At 37.9% G+C, this 22,123-nt stretch overlaps 1 protein-coding gene across 1 annotated transcript in view; it reads left to right on the forward strand.

Annotated features, from left to right (window-relative positions):
- LOC134530079 (plasminogen-like) overlaps positions 1-22,123 on the forward strand; it is a 71,279-nt gene that overhangs the window by 20,547 nt on the left and 28,609 nt on the right. The window contains exon 4 of the mRNA XM_063364660.1: positions 8,467-8,635. Coding sequence (XP_063220730.1) covers positions 8,467-8,635 — 169 coding nt within the window. The remainder of the gene's footprint in view (positions 1-8,466; positions 8,636-22,123) is intronic.

A 22,123-nucleotide genomic window follows, 5' to 3' on the forward strand; every position in this document is an offset into this window, starting at 1 on the left:
GTCTTAGGGGCAGTGCTGTTACAGGGAGATGAAGGGAACATGAGGCCTGTAGCTTATGCGGGAAGGGCGCTTACACAGTGTGAACAAATGTATGGCACCTATGAGAAAGAGGCTTTAGCCTGTATTTTTGGTATGGAGCGGTTTGCTAACTACCTTGAACATGCCGAGTTCAATCTGCTTACGGATAATCAGGCACTCACCTGGCTGTTCTCTCACCCGAGACAGTTACGGTAAAGTCGGCCATTGGATAATGCGATTGTCAAGGTTCAGGTTTAATATCTCTCATATTAAAGGCTGTAATAATGGGGTGGCAGATGCCATATCAAGAATGTATGATCCTGGAGAATTCGAGGTAGAGAAGAAAGAGGAAGGAGAAAAAGAAGAATTTGTTCTGGTCATCAACACCATTCCTGAATCCTTCATCAACATTGAAAGATGGCAGCAAGATGATGAAGAGGGTCAAGAACTCAGAGACAAGATCGTGCGAGGAAGTTGTAAGGACTTCGTAATGCATAAGAATATCATTCATAAAGTCAATCGTAAAGGAAAAAAAAAGTGTTTGGGTACCAAAAGCGGTATGAGAAATGTTGTTGCGGTATTTCCATGATTCTACTGTGAGAGCTCACATGGGAATAGATAAAACGGAAAGTATAATTAGACAAGAATTTTTTTGGGATAACCTACATGAAGATGTGAGGGATTACGTCAGGAAATGTAAGGAGTGTCAACTCGCCAAGCAACTTAAGAATACAAAAGTGGGAGCGTACTCTGTCCAGACACCACAAAGGATATGAGAGTGGGTGTTTATTGATATATTTGGACCTTTGCCTAGATCGAGCCGGGGGATGAATTGCATATTAATATTGGTGGATGCTTTTTCAAGGTTTGTTATTCCACTCCCGCTCCGAGACATGAAGGCGACTTCTGTAAGCTCGAAGCTTGAGAATGAAGTTTGGAAGATTTTTGGGAGTCCTGAGATATTAATTTCTGATAATGCCACCTACTTCACGTCTATCACCATGAAAAACATGTGCTTCCAGTGGGGCATCAAGCAAGTGCATACGAGTCCTTATTATCCCTGCCCCAATTTGGTCGAACGTGTAAAAAAATCGGTAAAGGTTGCATTGACGATTTTCCATCATCAAAACCAAAGATGTTGGGATACTGAACTTCCTTCACTCAATGTTGCCTTGAATTCTGTAGTACATGGAGTTACTGGTAAATCTCCTAGCATGATCATGTTTGGGCGTGAGTTGCCGCATCCCCTACTGAGTGTGTGGGGAATACCACCAGGTTGTTTCGAGAGCACTGGGAAAAAGTTGGAGGAGGTTTGGTTGGAAACAGAGAAGGCGTTAGAGAAAGAACACACTGTGATGGCAATAAGATACAACAAGGACCGGATTGACTCAGACATCAAGAAAGTGTGTCGGAAAGTCATCTTGATTAAGAAAGTGGATTTCATTTCTAGCAAGTTGAGTCCAGCATATGAGGGTCTTTTTCGTGTGCTATCTTTTCTGACTCCTGTTACAGTCAACCTTGGCGATCTGTAGAAAGGGCATTCAGTGAAGAAGGCTCACATTTCAGCTGTTAAGAAGTTTATACCATCTAAGAGGTTCTGTCTGGTGGGTTTTAGAGGTATCGTGCATTTTGGTGTCTTGTCAGTTTCTTGGTGGGTTGAAAGTGTTTGAATTTTCTTCTTGGGTTTCTCCTTAGTTGGGTGAGATCCTTTTGTTGTTCCTTGTTGTAATCGTTGGTATTGTCTTGGTGATTTAGTTCTCCTCCTGGAGTTTGGGGGTTCTGCTGTCGTCTTTCTCTTCCGTTTGGTCTGTTTGTTGTCTGCCGGGGGGAGTGTTTAGGAGGGGTGGCTGTGACACTCCTTTGAGTGCCACATTGTGTTTTCTTAGGTTTTGTGTGTGATCAAGGCGCGGGCGCAATCGTGCACACTAACTGTGTGCAAGCGCGCGCGGCGATCTGGTTAGTTGCGGGTTTGGTCGCGCGGCGCGGCGATCTGGTGTGTTTGACGTGCGAGCGTTAGTTTTTGTGCTATTGGTACGCGAGGGAATTTAGCGCTCGGGTGAAGGAATTGGTAGTAGTGGGCGTGCGTTAGGCAGTTGGGAGGAGACAGCTGGTGGTGTGAGTTGATGTGAGTCGCTTGAACGAGGAATGTCGTACCTACTGAAGAGAAGGGTTGGAGTAGGTGTAAAAGGAGGTTAACTGTGGGGAAGCCTTCGCAACAAATTACTGGATGTTAAAATAAAAATTCAGCTACGCGCCCGAGACAACAGTACAACAGAAAAAAGGCTCACCTTTCATCAATTAGCTAACGAGAGTTATTAATTCAATCAGCATTAGTTTCACGAGGGATTGTGATGATGAGTAAGTAAGTGAAGAAAGAAATGAAGCCGAACTGCGTCGGATTATTGGACTGATCACGAAAATAAAACGTTTTGCTCCCATAAATCTACACTTCGGGGTACGAGAAGTTGTAATAATATTTTTGCCGAGGACAAGGAAGATTACTGCAGAGAGAGTTATTCACGGCGAATGAAGATATGAAGAGTGCTGCTACGAGGACGCCGTTTTCTACCTGCTTGGATATTGAAGTAGAAGCCGGAGTCTACGAATATAAGTTTTGTGAAATCAGTGCAGCAGTGATGACATCAGCGCGGCGAATTCAAGGCACATCAGCGGCTGGAGAGAATGGGGCCGCTCCTCCAACACTTATGTAAATTGCTGGGGGCAATTTGATTTTTCTTCATAGATCAGTCTTCCTTCCAACTGTAAGTGTTGGCATATTAATTTTTTTGTGGATCTATTGAAGATTCATTTCTCTTTTAATTAGGAGTTAAGGTATGCGTAGGTTTTCCTCAGATTTAATATTTTTTTTTGTCTCATGGAGTTGTGCTCTGAATGACCGCTATGTTTTAACTTTTTTTGTTGTTGCAATATTTATTGCTGCCGATAAACTATTCGGCTGTTAAATCTGGCGACTAGGAAATGCTGAGGCTTAGACAGGTTTGCCACACAAATAGGATGAGTAGTTGGTAAAAATTTCTTCTTTTCCTGCTTAAGTAAAGTTTATTATATTCTGTTGGTATTTAAATTATATTTATTATATTTATTAGTGCTCACCTTGTTGAACTTCATAAAGGAAATTCGTAACGGAAATAGTGAACTGAGAAAACATTTGTTTTTGGTTAGGTATAAACTATAATACTTGTTAAGTGATTATTAATTTTATAAATTTTCTGTGGCATTATATTCTGATTACAAGGTACATAGTAGGCATAGACTTTATTGCCAGTCCAGCTTATAGGATTTTACCAATATTGGTGTTTTATTATAATTTGTTTTAGAACAAGTGCAGGTACATTCTTAAATACTCAGTAGCTGTCTATCTTTCTTGGTGCTTAAAATATATTTATTATTGTGAATGTGCCAGTGACCTAATATGTATGACATTGATGTGTGTAATAGTACCTGAACAGATTATTTTAAATATTTTATATAGATTTTTTACATAATCTATTTTACTATATAAATATATATATAATTTTTTATGAGATTTTTAGTGGGGTTAATTGGTCTGGTGTAACCGGTGTACCGGACGACGGGGGCAGGTGGTTCCAGAATTTGTGAGGCAGGAGGTTCTGGTGTTGTAGGGGAACGGCCTGTATGCCCTCTTTGCTTGAGACCTTGAACCCCATTGATTATTATATTGTATCATGTGTCTTTATATGATCTTAAGACTGTTGGAGTTTGTAACTGGATTAATGCCTTTTTCTGATGTGGAATATTTATTGTCTATATTTTTCTTTTGGAACTGAATATTATAAACTAATACCATCAGCCTGGGTTTATTATTATTATAATCTAGCCTTCTGCTTGGTCCCTATTAGTGTTTACTAGCCCCGGCCAGGCAAAAGAGGGGGTTACACCATCTCTGCAGGTTTGTGCCGCAAAGTCACCACCCAACACGTCATAAGAAAGGGAATCCCTCTTGTGTTTGCTCCAAGCGGAGCAGCAAAACACTGCCAAACAGAACCTACACCATCATCCACTTTATCACCCACTTCATACATGTGTCTTATGTCATTTTTCATTGAAGATTTCATCAAGTATAGGGCTTCTTGTGGAAAGTTATGTAGTTATTTTTTCTTTTGTAATTTTCGTTTACTAGTGACAACAGGATAAGAACTCAACAAACTGTGGTTTAAAATATCTGTATTAGTTTCCTCTTGGCTGGAATTTCTGGCCTGGGGTTCTCTTTAATTATTGAAGTCCATAATACGAGCTACTTGCGCTTCCTTTTTAACCTGTCCTATTGGTAACCAGACAGATGATATATTTTCAGGCCCACAAATGAAGTATTTATGCATTGTAGGCGGCATATTGTACACATTTTCAGTATTTATTTCCCTTATAATAATTTCCTCAACATTATTATACTGTTAAGTGGTTGCGCCACATGTATACAATTTTTGCCTAGGAGTTCTTTCTGTAAGTGCTGCTTTACACAATTTTACATAGATCGTGGGAGAAATCCTCATTTTGACATAAATTTCTGTTGACACAGTTATTAATTCTAAATGGTCTCAATGGCAGAATCCACCGCTAAAATTAAGCTCTAAACTGTGTGGTTTGGAAAAGAATGCAAAGAAAGTATAGCACACGTGTCTGTCACTTATAAATCTGTTAGATAGAATACCTATCTTCTTAGCTGCTCAAACTAATTTGTTACGAGGGAAACATTCCAGGGACTGTCCACCTTTTGATGTCATTTTGATGTCTAGATAATTTTGCTTCCACCAAAGCAGCTAGAGATTCTGCATTTGTCATTAAGTGTTGCGGTCCCAATAGTTTCTTGTATGCTATTCTATGTATCTCGTAAGCTCATTTCCATGGCGTAGGTTAAAATTGAAACAGAAGTAGAATCCCTCACGTCATTTGATTTTTTTTGTCTTTTTTTTCGTTCAGAGTTATATTCAAAAGACATTTCTGAGCGACCAGTTTTCTTTTCCGAATATACAATGAATGAAATTGCAGTATCTACCCAAAACGTAATATATATATATATTTTTTTGGAATTATTGTTTATTCTGCATGTCGTCATTCAACGAGATTTATATTTTACTTAAAGAAAGAAATTGTTTCTTTAAGTCACTAAAATAATCTTTATCACACTCTGTTTCTTCATTTCTTTCTTAAAGAAATTTAAATGGTTTTTCAATTTCACCACTCATAACAACCACACATAATCCACAAGTTCTCTCTCTTGATATTCAAAATATTTAAACTTGAACCTTAAATAAACTAAAAATTTTTATATTTATAATATTTCAATTTTTATTCGTTATTATTGAAAATTGTTTTACGAAGGAAGTAGAAAAATGTAACAGGAAACTTAAGCCGTTATAACATTTGTAACTCACAAACACTTCAATAAACAAAAAACCTGCAGTTTGGACTCATTTGGAACATTACTAATCACTAATATTGAAAACAAAATGACATAAATGAATTCGCCGCTTGCTTATATATCTACCATGTAATAAAGTTTTGTCTACATTTTCGCTGCACTTTATGGCTTCACTCGTGGTTTAACAATTAAATTTAACTGAAAAACTGGTCAAGTATTGGCATTGCTTGCCATAATCGGATATATTTTTGAATTATTTTTTACGGTCTTTAGTAATCAACACTTTGCCACTCAAAGGTATGCTTAGAATATATATATTCGTGAAAACCATAGCAAGTTATATATATATATAACTTTCTGTGGTTTTCACGAATTTTTTTTTAACACATGCTCAATTCTCCGCTGTTTTACATGAAGTGACATTTATTTGCTGTCTGGATATCTTAATATGTCGAGCTTTTTGTGATCCCTGCGAAAGTTTCGACTGGCGTTTGCGAATTACGATAAAAATAAATTATAGTCACTAATAAAATTTACCTATAACCTAAAACCAAATCAATAAATTATAAAATCAGCTTAATCAAGAAATCAGCAAAGTCAATTGCTAAAGAAAGATAACTGTTATTAGCGCTGTTAGTTCGCTAGCCACTGCGAGCTCCACTAAGAGGACGGGTCTCTCCAAGGAGAAGGATAGGAAGTTGCCAGACCTTACTATGTGTATGACCGTGTGGCTTAGGTATGGAATTTCATAGTAATATGTAGCCTATGTGTTGACCCAGGTTATGGGCTAGCTCATACACACTCACCAATTTTATTATTTATGATATTAGGGTGGTTATTATATTAACATTTAATTCCCAATGTTATAGAATCCACAGCATAATATTAAAATTATTTAAAAATAACATATCAGAAGCTTGAGGTCCCCGTGTAGGTCTGGCTGACAAGTAGCCTCAACTGAAGGATCTGGTCAGGAGTGGGCAGTCCAGGCGTCTCGACAAGTAAGGACATGTTTGTGCAGGTCGTGTCCTGTCCGTCACCGTCCAAGAATTCCCCTGACACTCGTTTTCAATTTTTACATTTCTGTCAGTTTTGGTGTTCATATGCCCCACTGTGCGTCGAATCAGATTAGAAGCGGGATTAAGTTTTTCGTCTTGTGACTTATCAAATCTATGTAAGCAATGCCTTGGTTACAGCCAACTTCTTGGACCCAGGGTAAGTTTGTAAATTTTTTGAGAAATGTTTGAAATATTTTTCATGCCCAATAGAAATTAATGAGTTCTTTAATTTATGTCCGATTTTGATTTAATGGAGTATCATTGGTTGTAAGCAAACGTTTTGTTTTCAAAATAAATAAGTCTTTTACCCCATTTTTCCCCATGCTTAGGTACGTGACAACTAATTAATCAAAGTTAGCATTTTGAGGCTTTTGGAAGGGTGTACATTTCCTCCAAATATAGCTAATCCATCTGTCCTACCAACGTGTAAATAAATAATTATTATTTATATTAATATATATGTAAAACACAAAATACATGTATTTTCCCACTAAATATACAGCTACAGAGAATATGTGGGGTTTGGGGCGAAGTCCCCAACAAGTGAAAACCAGTTACTCCTAAAAGATAACTTTTAAAATCAAAGTGTGCCAGATTATATTCCAGTTTCATTCTGTTGCAAAACTATATATAAATATTGTCCAGAATTTGTACCATGGAAACGGCAGCAGTACGCATTCTTTCTTAGAAATCTTCCTAAAAATTGGCTTTCCAAAATTACCAATATAGCCTACTCATGTTTTCAGTATGTAGTAAGATATGTTTCAACATTTATATGTGATATTTTTAAACCAAAGATTTAAACGACAGAGACTTGATATTAAATAGTAACTTAAAACTGTAAAAGGTTTCATATTGAGTCTTCAGTTCATTCTAGGATAGAAATATAAAATGGCTTTAGATGTGAAAAATGTGTAAATGAACACTTACTAACCTATTTGAACCATTATTTAGTACTCAGATAAAAAAGTTTTTTTTTTAAATGTGAAATTATGGGGAATAAAGACAGATTTGCTGACGCAAAATTTTTTAAATGCATGTTCCATTCGGGCACCGCTTATATGGGCGCACATACAACATGCAGAGCTTCAGACAAATTAAGCTATTTAAAAACGGTCTTGGTTATCAGAGTGATATCTCTTTACGAACAACCTTTAATAATTCTCTGTGGGCGGATGACAAGTGGTGTTTCCGTACTGAGTTTCTATTAGGAGAGTGAGAAGGGCTAAAACCTGTGTTTTGAGAATACGTTTTAGACACGAAACGCTCGTTACAAATTCGTGAAAGCAATCAAGGGCACTGCACAACACTTTTATTTTCATTTCTCCACCATTTATTGTTATGGTTACCGCTCGATTCTTATAGTTGTCCTACGCACGACGAGAATACTGCGCGCCAGTTCAGAACCTTGCACTTAGAGGCGACACAGCGCTCGAAGTACCAGCGAGCGTCGCCCTTATCATCCCGCCTCACTAACACAGTTACACCCCTGACTGGGCGGGCCCCATACACTGTTTAAAACTTTCATATAAAATTTACAAATAACGCTGGTAACAAATTATCCCGTGATCTTCTTAAATTTACAGTTATCTTCGTAATTGTACAGGTGCTGAATTCACGTGCTTTGAAAACTAATAAAAAAATAATGTTGTTTGGATAATACATTCCTATCGTGTTAAGTCTACAGCAAAAACCACCTTTTTTTCGACTTCTGTCTTTACCTTGATAAAAAATAAACACAGAACTCTGAAGTCGTAATACAGCATGAATTTCACAAAGATCCAGTTATCTCTGATTACTAAGAACTCTTCGTTCTTTTATGTTAATTCTTCGTAGGGAAGTCAGTAAATTTACTGCAATTTCTAACAGTGTAGATGTGGTGCCCTGGGCAACCTCGCTGCTAGCGCCTAAGTGCTGCTTTGGTGGCAGTCGGGGTACTCCATGGTCACATTAGCAATGGGTGAACGACGGCATCCGGCTGTGCCGCAGGACATTTTTCAGCGCGGAAGAGTTGCGGATGGTTCGCGGGGCGGATGGGATGGACTGCCGAATGAGCTACATCACGCGGAGGAAGACAGAGGAGCGCGACGTCTACGGTGTCTACGTGCATAGCTTGTTCATCTTCTCCATAGTGCTGAACGACATAGCGCTAGTCAAGGTGAGTGTCGCGAGCGGTGTTGCCAACCGTAGCACACACTATTCGGGTACACTAACCTCTACATCTGGGTACTTTAAGGTACGACAAGTTCTGAAGTTGGGTGTCATTCAGGTAGACACACATAATAAAGCATGAAAACAAAATTCTGTTAAGTCTAATAATATCGTGAAAACATAGAAATTTATAGTTTAAATGCAATATTGGCTTTAATGCTAAGGCCCGTGCTTAGGATTTTAAAATACCGACCGTCAAGGGGTGGAGGGGTTATAATAATGTAAACTTTGAATACTTCTATTCAAGCCATTTGTAGAATATAGTATTGTTACGAGCGCAGACAGGACCGCGACACGAGCCAGGTTCGGAGCTGGCTGGCGGCCTTGCCAGGCGTTTTACTTGGCCTCCACTGACGTAAGGCATGCCATACGTGCCTGGCTGGATCACAAGTGTCGTCGCTACCCCTACCCCCTCCACACCCCGCGCATTGTCATGCCTCGGCGCCGTTATCTATCGCTGAGCGACCTTGGGAATTCCGCGGGCCGCCATGCGGAGTGGCGATAATGTACGCCACCCTTCTCGACTGTTCGGGCGTCCGGTCGACCCGCGATGACGTGACTCGTCACAGCTGCACTTGTCGATTCGAGAAGGACGCCCCTGAACAACTTAAGCAGCGACGCTGGTCTCTGCGGCAGTTCCGAGCGGATTCCGAGCGAAAGGAAGTGCGACATCAGTGAAGAGGATGAGGAACAACCCCCCCCCCCCACCCAAAGAGTGGCGTGACGCGGAGTTTGACTGAATCCGAAGAGTGCGGCGACTGAGTGACACGAGACCGTGTGTGTGGACAGGAGTGAGGTAAGGGGCGAACCACTGTTGAGCCTAGCTCCAGTGAAAAGTGCGAACTGCAGAACTTGACAGACATTGAGTGATTTCAGGATAAACATTTTTAAGTGTCAGTGATTTGAGATCGGATATTTTTAAGTATAATAATTTATCATTAATGTAAATTTAGTAATTAATAAAACTGTGAAATAACCTAATTTGGCTATTCCTTACATACCCAGTTCTCCCCACATTATTAAATTGTAACAGCATTTTCAGATTAAAGCTCAGTGTATAATATGTCGATTTAAATTTTGTGTTGTGCTTTAATATTGTAACTGAGAATGTTTTCAATGAGAGATATTTCTGAACCTAATGTCGCTGCCGTACTTTATACTTTATACTAGCTGGAACTGGATCCTGTGGTTCTCCAGAGAATGTTAGGAATACTGCATAGCTGAAGCTGTTTGCATAAAGTCACGGTTGTTAAATGTCAATACGTTACGGTCAGGATATATACTGTTTCCACCATAAATGGTTTTCCATTCCAAGTGTATATTTTTATTGTTTTACTTTTGTTATAATTTTTTTTTGCCTAAATTCGGGTACACTTAGATCCTGAGCCGATCTTTGCGGGTACCGGATACAGACATAGTAATTTGTGTATGTGTACTCGAATTCGAGTACGTCTAGCAACACTGGTTGAGAGCGAACGTAGTGCCTGAGAACCATTTCGAGACCAAACTATATATTATTTTTGTGAATGAAACAAAAACATTAATGTGCGTTTATTTGATAATTGGCACTTTTACATGAAAAAAATTTATTAATACAAAATAGTGTACGAAGAAATCCTGGGTTTGGGTTATTACCCGGTAATTTATGATTTGCGTTGTCCCAATACCTCCAAATAGTTAAAGTTAATTGTAAACCGTTTCCCAAATAGCTTTCTAGCATTAACTGCGCAATATGTATAATAAGCATAAAAAAATAATATAAAGTCAATTTTTTAAAAAGTCGATTATCTTTTTCATAGCTTAAAAAACATATGATTGAACGAAACATCAATATAAATATAAATTCACGGGCAATATTTCGTAACAAATAATTAATATTATCTTGATAAACATATTTCATTTATGCAAAGAGAACCATTGTCATGTGTTGTACAAAATTTCAATTCCTTTCTTGTAGTATTACAAACTTTTTCTTATCAACTGGATTCCAAATGAGTATTGGGGTTCCTGGCACGGGAGCCGGAGCGAGGTAGAGGTGTTTCCTGCCATCTTGGGTTGTGACGTCACGGCGGCAATCTTGAAAGACCGTGACCTTAAAAAATTCTTCAAAATTGTTCAAAAATGACTCAAAATTCCTCAAAATTCCTTAAAATTTCCCAATTTCAAGGGAAAATTCTTGTTTTGAGGTAAAACTTGTTTTATTCCTAAGAAATTCGAAATGCCTTAAAAGACTTTTGTTTTTGAAAGAACAAAATTTCCAAATAGACTTAAATTCACAATCGACAAGTCTCCAAAAAGGCTCTTGAGAGGAGCTTTACCCTTGACCTTGACCAAGATAACGAGCACAAGTCTACAACGCCGAGGAAGTGAAATGGAAGCGAAATAATAGTCGACTTTAAAGATCACTAAGAATTTTAAAATGCTACTACTTAAATTATTATCTCATATCCTGCTTATGATTTAAAAATTGAAATCCAACGAAGAATGTAGCATTAAAATATATTTACTTCAAATGATAGTTACCTCCATGAAACTTTGAACAATGAAGAAAGCCTTGAAGCTGACAAAATATAAGATTGCGATGAAACACCTGAAGGTGACAAGATCAAAGACTGTGTTGAAGTCCTGAGACCAAAATGATGAAAATTTCGCGATAAAATAAATTATTCTGATTAATCTTACGTTGATCACTGGACGATAGTGATCTTAAAAATATTTATGATAAACATATAAGGAATATGACAGGTGCAGAAGAGATCGATGAAACATCATGGGATGATCCCAACATATTGGTAGATCGTCTGAGGGCAGGAAACTACTCGCACCTCAAAGAAGTAGCCAAAATATTAAAATAATCGAGGGAAGTTGGCTACATACAATAATGACTTATTTTACTTGCTTGTGAATAAAATTGAAAATATTAATAATACTTTGGATTTTAAAATTTATTGTTATATTTCACGAACTAAGATTTATAACTAAGAATGAGTTCTCAAAATACAACTTCTAACTTACAGAAGTAAAAATAATCACCAATGACTAAAAAAAGAAAGTTATTATAAAGTCATTCCAGCAATTGGGGTATGTTAGATCAAAGTGAAAATAAAATTATTTGGAGCCAAATGCATTTGGCACTGTTGGAGACTCGGAGCTGTTGGAACACTTGGAGCAATTGGAGCATTGGAACACTTTGAGCTATTGGGTAATTGAAGCATTGGAGCATATGTAGCTATTGGAGCAGTTGGAAAAATTGTAGCTTCGTAACCATTTATACAAATTCAAATCTGATTGGTTTATCGTAAATTTATTGATAATATTATACATTTAAAAAAATAAATTAAATCTGACTGTGGTTTTGTATTGTGGATTGATGGAAAATGGTTGTTGTTTTGACATGCATGTTATACCAGTCACTGCAAGTATTTTGTGGTTTCCAGACGACGCAGTCATCAGTTCTCCTCTGACCGCGTATCATTGCGGATCAACACTCTTCAGTACGTTTGCTGAAATTTATTTGTTATTTGAATTACAACCTTGATGTCATTTTTACCACCCGCAGTGAAGAAACTGATGGAACCGTTACGACAGCGGAGACTTTAATGTTATCGGAGACCTCAATGGCAGCGACACCGATGGCAGGGCATTTCCCGATGGCATCTGTGATAACAGCTGCAGAGGAGAAATCAGCAGGTGCTGTTCCTCGGTTGAAGTTTCGCCAGAAACCTTGTAGATTTCAATGGACGATGGACTTTCATCGCACCAGTGCAAATATTGTTGTACGTCATGCACTACCAAATCATATGCTTGCAGGCATGAAAGAGAAGTATGTCGGAATAATGCATAGGGAAAAATAATTTTATGGCTAGATAGTCCAAATCGACATTATGAAATCTGCACTGGGTCAGCTAAGTGCAATCAAGAACTTGTTTGTAAAAATGACACTGTCATTTGTTTTGACTTGCATCTCACGCTAGTCACTGCGAGTAAATAAGTGCGGATTGGACGATAATACTCTCAGTCCAACTCTGGCTGTGGTGCAGTGCAGATCGTCTTGTTTGACTCATCTCACATAAGTAGTATATAATAGGGGATCCTGCGCCTGGCTTCTGGCTGTGGTGTATGTGTCGGAGCCGCCATCTTGGCTTGTGACGTCACGGCGGCCATATTGGATGACCTTGACCTTGACCCCGGCGGCCATTTTTTATCCGCCATCTTAAATCCGCCATTTTGGATCCGCCATCTTGGATGACATCATTTTGTTTTCTCGAACATTCCGGCATTGTGATTTCCGCCATTTTGAATTATGACTTCACCGTTGCAATTTCCTTTACACCCACAGCGTAACGGGACACAGCGTAACGGGATAAGTAGATCACGGCGGCCATCTTGGATATTCCATCTTTAAATCGAGCGCCCCACTCATTATGATGAAATTTTCGTCTCTGTCGCCATATTGATTTTTTCTGTTCCACTGGAGGCCGCCATCTTGGTTACCATCGACTTTGTTCCTGCTGTTTGTTCCTAGATAGCACCAGCGTCGCTCTTGATTTTTTTTGTCCCACTGGAGGCCGCCATCTTGGATACCGACGTCTTTTTTTTCTGTTGTTTGTTCGTAGATAGCGACAGCGTTGCTCTTGATTTTTTTCTGTTCCACTAGAGGCTGCCATCTTGGATACCGTCGACTTTGTTTCTGTTGTTTGTTCCTAGATAGCGCCAGCGTCACTCTGTCTCATCACATAAGGTCGATGTTCCATTATCTACCATAGCTATTATGGTCCTTATCGACATATTAAATTAATTTTTTTATGCAAAATACATTGGAAGCGCTGTGATTCGAACCAACACAGCTCTGATCACTAGGCTGGAAAACATACGCCTTTAACCGCTCAGCTATCGAGACATTTACCAGACTGATAATTAAATCTATATATATATAAAAATTTAGCTTCCGTATGTATTTGGCCGCAAAACTCGGAAAGTATACGATGGTTTGGATTGAAATTTTTACAGAACATTGCATCTTAACAGAAGAGTGTTTATATGAAATAAAAGTTTGGGAAAATCCACCGGAAAAGTCGGAAAAAAAAGTTTCTATAACTAAATATCATGGTCACCCAACTTAGTTGTGACCACGCTCGACGATGCTGTACCATATTGTCGAAGTTCAAGCACATAAGGGTACTCGACCATTGTGCCTTGACGACTATAATTTACACAAATATGTATATATATATATATATATATTTCAAGAAAGAATAAAAAACTTTATTTAATTTGAAAGTATATTCTTTCGACTCTATTGATAAAAATACGTTTAAATTAAAAAATATTCAAATTTTTGGAGCACAGTAAAAAAAATGCATTTAACCACGAATATGCGAGTTAAACTTCAGAACGATCCAACAGCAGTGATATTTTCAAGACAATTAATTGAAGTTGGTAACGGCACTGTACCTACAAATCCAGAAACAGGAAAAATCAGCTTATCATCTGATTTATGCAACATCGTAGATTCAAAAGAGGAATTAGTAGATAAGGTATTCCAAAACATCGAAACAAAATTCAAAAATCATGCATGGTTGAGCGAAAGAGCCATTCTAGCGGCTAAAAATGTTGACGTACACGATATGAACAATAGTATTATAAACAGAATCGAAGGTGAAACAATGACATACAAATCTATTGATTCAGTAGTGCACCAAAATGAAGCAGTGAACTTTCCAACGGAATTTCTCAATTCACTCGATGTTCCAGGTTTACCACCACATATTTTGAATTTGAAAATTGGTGTGCCAATTATATTGCTTCGAAATATTTGTCAGCCTAAATTATGTAATGGTACACGATTAGTAGTTAAAAAATTAATGGATAATCTTATTGAAGCAACAATTTTGATTGGACTTCATAAAGGTGAAGACGTATTACTTCCACGAATGCCACTTATTCCGACAGATATGGCGTTCGAGTTCAAACGACTTCAATTTCCAATACGCCTTGCGTTCGCTATGACCATCAATAAAGCACAAGGACAATCTTTGCAAGTGTGCGGTTTGAATTTAGAAAATGAATGCTTCTCTCATGGACAGTTATATGTCGGGTGCTCCAGAGTCGGTAAACCATCTCATCTATATGTTTATGCAAAAAATGGGAAAACAAGGAATGTAGTCCTTCCATTAGCTTTACAATAAAAATATTTAAGCTAAACACATTTTTATTTCTTCTATTACATTCCACAGCCATGCATAGTAAAATATTAAATTAAACAATGAATTAATATTAAACTGTGCCACAGCAAAGCGTGGCCGGGTTTAGCTAGTAAGATATATAAAAAAATAGCATGAATATTTGGACTTGAAATTTTGTTTTAATTTTTAAATAATAATAGCACTACCTGTTCGAGACAGAACCACCATCTTGGTTTATGACGTCGACGTTGCAATTTCCGTTATGGTCGCCATCTTCAAAATCTGTAATTTTTATGTTTGAAAATCGGGAAAAATTTAAAAAATCATTAAAAAATTAAATAATTGAATTTAATAAAAATCTTTAAAACCCCTGTTGGACTTATCGTTACGGTCACCATCTTGGTTTATATAAATGTTGCATATTTCGTTACACCCGTCATCTTGGTTGAGTACTATGTCATTGTTATACTTTATGTTATGACCGTCATATTGGATCCTATTAATGTTGCAATTACCGTTATGATCGCCATCTTGAAATTTAGACGCCATCTTGTAAATCCATAATTTTTATGTTAGAAAATCGGGAAAAATTCCAAAATTCATCAAAAAAATTAACTTAATAGAATTCTGATTGATTATATCGATTCCGGTCCTTGGTTCGAAACCGGTGAGGGCAAAAACATCAGATCCTTCCTCCACAGAAGCCACCTACAGACTGACCTACCACCAATATCAAGGTATATATCGTCAGCTGGTATGACGTCATGTGCGCCATCTTGTTTTCGTCTGCTAGAGTGTGCTGGCATCATGTTAATATAATTTTCTATTCACCATACATTTAACCTCGTCTATTGGCATTAAACCTTGACCTAGAACTTTGACCTTGACCTTGAACTTTGACCTTGTCCTTGATCTTTGACTTTGACCTTGACGTCCATCATGGATCCGTCATTTTATGTTCAGTACATGCTACCAGGAGCTACCACATGCTAGTGGTCATTGCCACCATCATGTTTTCGTCTGCTGGAGGACACCATATTGTGTGTACTCGTCTTACCATCATGCTACTTTTATTCTAGCCTGCTACAGTGCAGTAATAATTTCTTATTACTGAGGTGCCCACCATCTTGAAATCTGGGCGCCATCTTGAAAACATTTTATCATTAAGCTAGAAATGAGGGAAAAATTCCAAAAGTCTCCAAAAAAATAATTATTAATTTACAAATTGAATCGATGGATTCCTGTCCATGGTTCGATTCTTGACCAGTGGCAGTTGTAACTAATTATTAAATAAATGTTAGGTTCTGTTTTCCATTATCTTTCGCGGAGTTTATTAATCAATCACTCTACGTAAAACAACTCAAGACAATATACCTGACCAACGAATTAAATACAGTGCCGATTAGCCTAACATGAAAGTCTAATTTTTCAATAATCTGAATAACATATAAGCCGTTCATGTACAAAGCCTTACATACAGGCCAATTGTCTAAATTCCATGAGACCGAGTCATGTCAATATCAGATATATAGACCATTAACTCAGTACACACAGGAAAACGGAATGTACACGCAGGAAAACGGAATGTACACGCAGGAAAATCGATTGTACACGCAGGAAAACGTAACGTTCACGCAGGAAAACAGAATGTACACGCAGGAAAACGGAATTTACACGCAGGAAAACGAAATTTACACGCAGGAAAACGGAATGTACACGCAGGAAAACGGAACGTACACGCAGGAAAACGGAACGTACACGCAGGATAACGGAACGTACACGCAGGAAAACGGTACGTACACACAGGAAACGGAACTTACACACAGGAAACGGATCGTACACAGGAAACGGAAAGATTATACATACAGTAGCGGAAACACATGCTTAGTTGGAAATCAGAATACAAGAAATAAAACGTACTTTTCAAATAATTAATTTATTTTTCAATAGTACACACATGACAGTTAAACAAATTATTATTGTCCGTAGCCAGCTTTCCGCAGTTCTTTAGATGAACGATACTTCATCGATATGCGAGTAGTTTCCTCTACGAACAAATGCCACCATCAGTCTTAGTTGGTCAACCAATATGTTAGGATCGTCCCATTAGGTATAATCAATCTATTTTGGTATGTTCATCTTCCTTGTACGTTTATAATAAATATTATTATCTCAGGTGTCTTCCGTTTTAACACCAACCACAAGGTCACTTTCGTCATCGAGACAGTGATTATCACAAGCTTGATCAAGATAATTTATTATGTCGATTCCATTGTTTCGGTGTCAGTACACAATCAATGTCTTCGATCTTGCCTGCTTTAGCTGCTTCAGCACAGTCTTCGATCACGCCACCAGCTTCAGAGTCACTGTAGCAGTCACCGTAGTAGGCATCGTCATCACCCAGATTACCTTAAGAATTCGTTATCGTTGATGTCAAAGTGTCTTCATAGTCTTCATACTTCCTTTTTTACAATGTATGGTGGATCTACTGAATATCGGCTTGAATGTATTCTCACTTTTCACGGTGTTGTTACATCCATTAGTTTCAGTCTTCTCGAAGCCATCAGCATCCTTCAATTTATGTTCTTCGTACGATCGGGTGAGCTAATAAAATCACGCTCAGGACAAGGAAAATTATTGTCGTAATGCAGATCACTCTTCTTTAGTCTAGTGGATGCATCGATGTCCTCTATGCCGTAAGTGGGCTTGGCTTTACATGTTCTACCATGTCTTTTTAAGCTGTCAATTCACGTTATCAACCTGATACACCGATTACAACTTATCATTTTGCGTAGGGATTTTTAACACATTCATTCTTCTCATACCGTTTAGCATTCTTTCTCAAGGTAAACACCTTGCTACAGTATCTATGCTGATGTTTTGATACAGCTACAGACATCGAATGCTCCAGAAGGCACCAATTGCTCCTACAGCCTTTTGTTTCAACAGCACCAATGATATTTGGCTAGAATGCTACGAGGTCACAAGACATCACGACTACGTGACTACGAGCCATGAGGTTACGAGACTACGTGACTACGAATCCTCAAGTTTACGAGACTGCATGACTAAAAGACCACGTGTCTTCGAAACTACATGTCTATGAAGCTACAAGGAAACAAGTCTCCTCGGCTCCAAATGACTGCATGTCGACATGGCTACAAGACCACTTGGATACAAAGCTTCAATTCTACAAGTCTACAAGTCTCCACCAACTACCTTTGAGTGTATAAAGCACCATCTACTCCAGCAGCATTATGTTATAAGATTACATGACTACTTGTTTACGCAGCTACAAGTCTACGAGGCTTCATTGCTTCATGACTACGAGACTACGAGCCATGAGGTTACGAGACTACGTGACAACGAATCTTCAAATTAACGAGACTGCGAGGCTACAGAGCTACGAAGCTTCTACAACACGATTTTTCGTGACTGCGTGGATACAGAACTTCAAGTCTGCATGAGTTCTTGACTACGAAGCTACTCGTCTACAAGGCTCCAATTGTCGCATCTGTCTTTGACGGAATTTTCTCTTTTTTCTCCAACTGCACTATCAGCATTATGTTATAAGATTACAAGGCTACTTGCTTACGAAGCTTCAAGTCTACGAGGCTCATATGCATCATGACTACGAGACTACGAGCCATGAGGTTACAAGACTATGCGATTGCAAGTCTTCAAGGTTACGTGATCGCGAGGCTATAGGTCTACGAAGCGTCCAGATCACATGGTTACGAGTCAGCATGGCTAAAAGACCGCGTGGCTACGAAACTACATGACTCTAAGTGACTACAATAGCACCATTCAGTGGTGAGAGTTAATTTATCTCATGCAAAATAACCTGTTTAAAGTAGTGAAGATTATTGTTAACAGATGACACCACATGTTGCTTAGAGGTAAATATTATTTATTTCTTTTATGCAGGATGCAGGATGCTCACTAACGATCGCAATAGAAGGATGGCTTCGCTAATCACCAAGGAGAAGGAAGTTCGTCTTCCATGTTAGTGCTTCACAGATGTCTCATGGTATATTATTTGACTAAGTATCTGAATAAAATTACCTGTCATAACCACCAAGTTCAACGCAGTTTGTCTCAAAGCATATTATTTGACCGAGTAATGGTTGTTTATTTTTTGAATTTCACCTGGTAAAAATATTGTAAGTGACAATTTATTAGCAGAATTTCACTAATTAAATGTAACTCTGAATAAAATGACATGACTCATTAGGTAAATAATCCATCATGCAGAGAGCGGTTTCTCAGAATAGAGAGAATCACTTGAAGAAACCACAGGGATAATCAGAATCACTCGGAGAAAACCATATGATGACTAGCCAGGAATAATCAGAAGCATTTGGAGAAAACCAACAAAATATTATCAAGAATAATCGGGAGCACACGGAGAAAACCACCACAATATTGACAAGGATAATCAGAAGCACTCGGAGAAAATCACCACACGTTTTCTTTGATATAATAAAATTACAGGGAAAAAAATATTAAATAAAAATAAATAATAAAAAAATTAAAATGAAAAAAAAATACAAAAATACATAAAATTCTGGCTTGTACTAGAACTCTATCTTTGTTCAACAATGAGAAGTTCACAAGCTAGCAGAATCTATCAGATTGATAACGTGAATTGACAGCTTAAAAAGACATGGTAGAACATGTAAAGCCAAGCCCACTTACGGCATAGAGGACATCGATGCATCCACTAGACTAAAGAAGAGTGATCTGCATTACGACAATAATTTTCCTTGTCCTGAGCGTGATTTTATAAGCTCACCCGATCGTACGAAGAACATAAATTGAAGGATGCTGATGGCTTCGAGAAGACTGAAACTAATGGATGTAACAACACCGTGAAAAGTGAGAATACATTCAAGCCGATATTCAGTAGATCCACCATACATTGTAAAAAAGGAAGTATGAAGACTATGAAGACACTTTGACATCAACGATAACGAATTCTTAAGGTAATCTGGGTGATGACGATGCCTTCTACGGTGATTGCTACAGTGACCCTGAAGTTGGTGGCGTGATCGAAGACTGTGCTGAAGCAGCTAAAGCAGGCAAGATCGAAGACATTGATGGTGTACTGACACCGAAACGATGGAAACGACATAATATATTATCCTGATCAAGCTTGTGATAATCACTTTCTCGATGACGAAAGTGACCTTGTGGTTGGTGTTAAAACGGAAGATACCTGAGATAATAATATTTATTATAAACGTACAAGGAAGATGAACGTAGCAGAAGAGATTGATTATACCTCATGGAACGATCCTAACATATTGGTTGACCAACTAACACTGATGGTGGCATGTGTTCGTAGAGGAAACTACTCGCATATCGATGAAGTATCGTTCATCTTAAAGAACTGCGGAAAGCTGGCTACGGACAATAATAATTTGTTTAACTGTCATGTGTGTACTATTGAAAAATAAATTAATTATTTGAAAAGTACGTTTTATTTCTTGTATTCTGATTTCCAACTAAGCATGTGTTTCCGCTACTGTATGTATAATCATTCCGTTTCCTGTGTACGATCCGTTTCCTGTGTGTACGTTCCGTTTCCTGTGTGTACGTACCGTTTTCCTGCGTGTACGTTCCGTTATCCTGCGTGTACGTTCCGTTTTCCTGCGTGTACATTCCGTTTTCCTGCGTGTACATTCCGTTTTCCTGTGTGTACGTTCCGTTTTCCTGCTAATCGGCACTGTATTTAATTCGTTGGTAAGGTATATTGTCTTGAGTTGTTTTACGTAGAGTGATTGATTAATAAACTCCGCGAAAGATAATGGAAAACAGAACCTAACATTTATTTAATAATTAGTTACAACTGTCACTGGTCAAGAATCGAACCGTGGACAGGAATCCATCGATTCAATTTGTAAATGAATAATTATTTTTTTGGAGACTTTTGGAAATTTCCCGCTTTTCTAGCTAAATAATTAAATGTTTTCAATATGGTGGGAACCTCAGTAATAATAAATTATTACTGCACTGTAGGAGGTTAGAATAAAACTAGCATGATGGTAAGACGAGTACACACAATATGGTGTCCTCCAGCAGACGAAAACATGATGGTGGCAATGATCACTAGCATGTGGTAGCTCCTGGTAGCATGTACTGAACATAAAATGACGTATCCATGATGGACGTCAAGGTCAAAGTCAAAGATTAAGGACAAAGTCAAAGTTCAAGGTCAAAGTTCAAAGAGCAAGGTCAAGGTCAAGGTTTAATGCCAATAGACGAGGTTAAATGTATGGTGAACAGAAAATTATATTAACATGATGCCAGCACACTTTAGCAGACGAAAACAAGATGGTGGTCACCAGCGGACGATGACAAGATGGCGGACATGACTTCATACCAGCTGACGATATATACCTTGATATTGGTGGTAGGTCAGTCTGTAGGTGGCTTCTGTGGAGGAAGGATCTGATGTTTTTTTTGCCCTTACCGGTTTCGAACAAAGGACGGGAATCGATTTAATCAATCAGAATTCTATTAAGTTAATTTTTTGATGATTTTTGGAATTCTTCCTGATTTTCTAACATAAAAATTATGGATTTACAAGATGGCGTCTAAATTTCATATGGCGATCATAACGGTAATTGCAACATTAATAGGATCCAATATGACGGTCATAACATAAAGTGTAACAATGACATAGTACTGAACCAAGATGGCGGGTGTAACGAAATATGCAACATTTATATAATCCAAGATGGTGACCGTAACGATAAGTCCAACAGTGGTTTTAAAGATTTTTATTAAATTCAATTATTTAATTTTTTAATGATTTTTTAAATTTTTCCCGATTATCAAACATAAAAATTACAGATTTTGAAGATGGCGACTATAACGGAAATTGCAACGTCGACGTCATAAACCAATATGGTGTGTCTGTCTCTAACACATAGTGCTATTATTACTTAAAATTAAAACAAAATTTCAAGTCCGAATATTCATGTTTTTTTTATATACCTTTTTTTATTTTAGTCTGGTAAATGTCTCGATAGCTGAGCGGTTAAAGGCGTATGTTTTCCAACCTAGAGATCAGAGCTGCGTTGGTTCGAAATATAGCGCTTCCAATGTATTTTGCATAAAAAAAAAAATAATTTAATATGTCGATAAGGACCATAATAGCTATGGTAGGTAATGAAACATCGACCTTATGTGATGAGACAGAGCGACGCTGGCGCTATCTAGGAACAAACAACAGAAACAAAGTC

This window comes from Bacillus rossius, chromosome 1 (assembly GCF_032445375.1).
Source record: "Bacillus rossius redtenbacheri isolate Brsri chromosome 1, Brsri_v3, whole genome shotgun sequence".
NCBI lineage: Eukaryota > Metazoa > Arthropoda > Insecta > Phasmatodea > Bacillidae > Bacillus > Bacillus rossius.